Raw genomic sequence first — 3,031 nt, 5'->3', positions numbered from 1 at the left:
CATACACACACACACACACACACACACACACACACACACACACACACACACACACTTCACTTAAACACATGAGCAGACCAATCATCCAATGTTTCTAATACCAAGGCTTTCGAAAATCCAGTAGTAGACAGATTTTCCTTCATTTTAAAGACATTTCTAACTATTTTAATGAAGATTAATTAATGATCTGAGGCATTATGTAATTTATTGATGTTGGATTATGCTCTTAATAAAATTAATTAGCATTAGAGAGAAATGCTCCATCTGTCAGATTAATTTAAACTAATCTTTTTTGCACTATTCATTACAAGAACCGGCTCATAAGAGTCATTCATGAATCTGTCTACACTGGTCACACTGCATGTTTCTGATTCACCAAGAACCACTTCATAAGAGTCATTAGTTCAAGAATCAGATTACACAGGTCACGCTGTATGTTTTTGATTCACTAAGAAGAACCACTTCATAAGAGTCATTTGTTCATGAATTGCACTATACTGGTTATGCTTTAATGATTTTAATTAAAAGAGTCATACATTTAAAAATCTGACTACACTGGACACACTGTATATTTTTAAGTCACTAAGAAGAACCACTTCTTAAGAGTCAATTGTTCAAAATTCTGACTACACTGGTTGCGCTTTGTGTTTCTGATTCACAAAAAAAAAGAATCACTTAATAAGAGTAATTTGTTCATGAATTGTACTATACTGGTCATGCTTTAACGTTTTTAATTCACTAAAGAGAACCGACTCATAAGAGTCATTTATTTAGGAATCAGACAAAACTGTAGATTTTTAATTCACTAAGAAGATTAATTTGGCCACAAATCAGACTACACTGGTCACATTGTATGTTCTTTTTGCATGCAGCCCATTTTGACAATAGGATATTTACTGCCATTATGTTGCAGTACACATTCTTTATATTGAATCACATTGAATACAAACAACACACTCACATTCACACAGGGAAAAAAATTGTTTTGTGTATCACAGTATTATTACCTGTATGCAGAATTGCAGATCTCTTTGTACTCCTTGAGCTTGTCACAGACCATCTCCAGGAACTGGTTGGAGTACGCACTGAGGTCCTGCATTAGACTCATTAGATCCTGAATGGACTTCTCCACAACCACAGTGCTCTGAAAACACAAACAAACATACACTCAATATGATACACTCTGAAGTCAGGGTATCACCTCTATTCGTTTCTATGGGTCAGATGATTGCCTTAGAGACTGTAAATGTCGCTGTTGTTAAGGTGCGGGGGAGGTTCTGGTCGGAGGTCAGGGTTGAGTTTAAGAATGACCAGTCCTTTATAAAGGACCGTGAAAGACTACAAAATGCTGCAGTCTATCTGCTCAATTGCTCGCTTTTGAGCAAACACGTCAAATAGCCCGAAAAACAAACACGATCAAAACCCTCCATTCACCTGTCAGATCCGGACAACCCTTCTGCCGTAAATGAAGCGTGACGATACAGAAACATATGACCATGGATATTATTTTATATGTGTGGCAATGACAAACCTCCACTCGTCCACATCCTTCAAGCACTTCCTCTTCCTCAGCCCTCCCTACCATTTAACCATTTCACCTAGAATAACTTTCTCCTAGAACAGGGCACAAAAAAGGGCCACGTTTTAAACATTATGATGGGCCAAAACAAAAGAGCCATGAGTCTTAGCACAGCTACCAACATTTGGCTGTGTTTCTAATGCCAGCAGTGATTGACTGAAAGTGACAGCGAACGGTAGTACGGCATTAGCAACGCTGCTGCCTAGTGCACTGAATCATAACTTCCTTGTGGCATTGGCACAAACTGTCTGTTTAATTGGACTCAGCACTAACTCAATCCAACCACATTGTGACCCATCCTGCCCAGCAGGGGGCAGCGGCGAGTGCCCCGAGTAGTTTGTTCTTATTAGCACATTGCTGCACATTTGACGTACAATCTGCTAATACACATATCAATGCCTGCTGTTTGTGCCCCCTGCCTGAGCCCGGGGGCGGAGAGCGAGGTAATGATCCGTGGCACTGCCCTGGCCCGTTAAGCTCTCTAGCAGAGAACCAAGGGGGATGGGGGAGAAACGACTCAGCGGGGGAACACTAGCCTTCAAAGCTGTGCCCCTGGTCACACTGGAACAAGTCCATCAACGCCATAGTGTGTCCGATTATGTGTGTGAATGGGTGTCTGGAAAAGATTGGCATGGTTACTGGGAAATGAGCGTAGAACACACATATCAAAATTTTTCAACATTTTCATGGTAATTGAGTATATACATATAAATTCTTATCAATTATATATATAAATGGAGAAAATATGGACATATATGTAAATTGTGTGTATGTATGTATTTGTGTTTCCTTTTCATATACTTTCTTCATTTTTTTAGAAAACTATCATATACACATTTATTTCCATATTTTTAATCAATTTGATGGTATTTGATATAAATATTTTGGACGGATGGATGGATGGACAAATAAACAGGCAGATAGATAGACAGACAGACAGACAGACAGATAGATAGATAGATAGATAGATAGATAGATAGATACAGTTGAGGTCAAAAGTTTACATCCCCCTTTGTGTAAATTATTTTACCAAAATAAGACGGATCGTACAAAATGCATGTTATTGTTTATTTAGTATTGATCTGAATAAGATATTTCACATAAAAGATGTTTACATATAGTCCACAAGAGAAAATAATAGTTGAATTTATAAAAAATGACCCCATTCAAAAGTTTCTTAATATTGCGTTCTTACCTGAATTATCCACAGCTGTGTTTTTTTTGTTTGTTTTTTTTAGTTTAGTTGTTCATGAGTCCCGTGTTTGTTCTGAACAGTTAAACTGCCTGCTGTTCTGTAGAAAAATCCTTCAGGTCCCACAAATTCTTTGGTTTTCCAGCATTTTTGTGTATTTGAACCCTTTTAAACAATGACTGTATGATTTTGAGATCCATCTTTTCACACAGGACAACTGAGGGACTCATATGCAACTATTACAGAAGGTTCAAACGCTC

General features: G+C 37.8%; 1 protein-coding gene across 1 annotated transcript in view; it reads right to left on the bottom strand.

Moving 5' to 3' along the window:
- exoc4 (exocyst complex component 4) overlaps positions 1-3,031 on the bottom strand; it is a 128,223-nt gene that overhangs the window by 23,870 nt on the left and 101,322 nt on the right. Inside the window, exon 11 of the mRNA XM_016534785.1 lies at positions 1,008-1,144. Within this exon, the coding sequence (XP_016390271.1) occupies positions 1,008-1,144 (137 nt within the window). The remainder of the gene's footprint in view (positions 1-1,007; positions 1,145-3,031) is intronic.

This window comes from Sinocyclocheilus rhinocerous, unplaced genomic scaffold (assembly GCF_001515625.1).
Source record: "Sinocyclocheilus rhinocerous isolate Xijiao unplaced genomic scaffold, SAMN03320098_v1.1 scaffold153, whole genome shotgun sequence".
In the NCBI taxonomy this organism is placed as follows: Eukaryota; Metazoa; Chordata; class Actinopteri; order Cypriniformes; family Cyprinidae; genus Sinocyclocheilus; species Sinocyclocheilus rhinocerous.
This window is presented reverse-complemented; position numbering and strand designations above follow the sequence as displayed.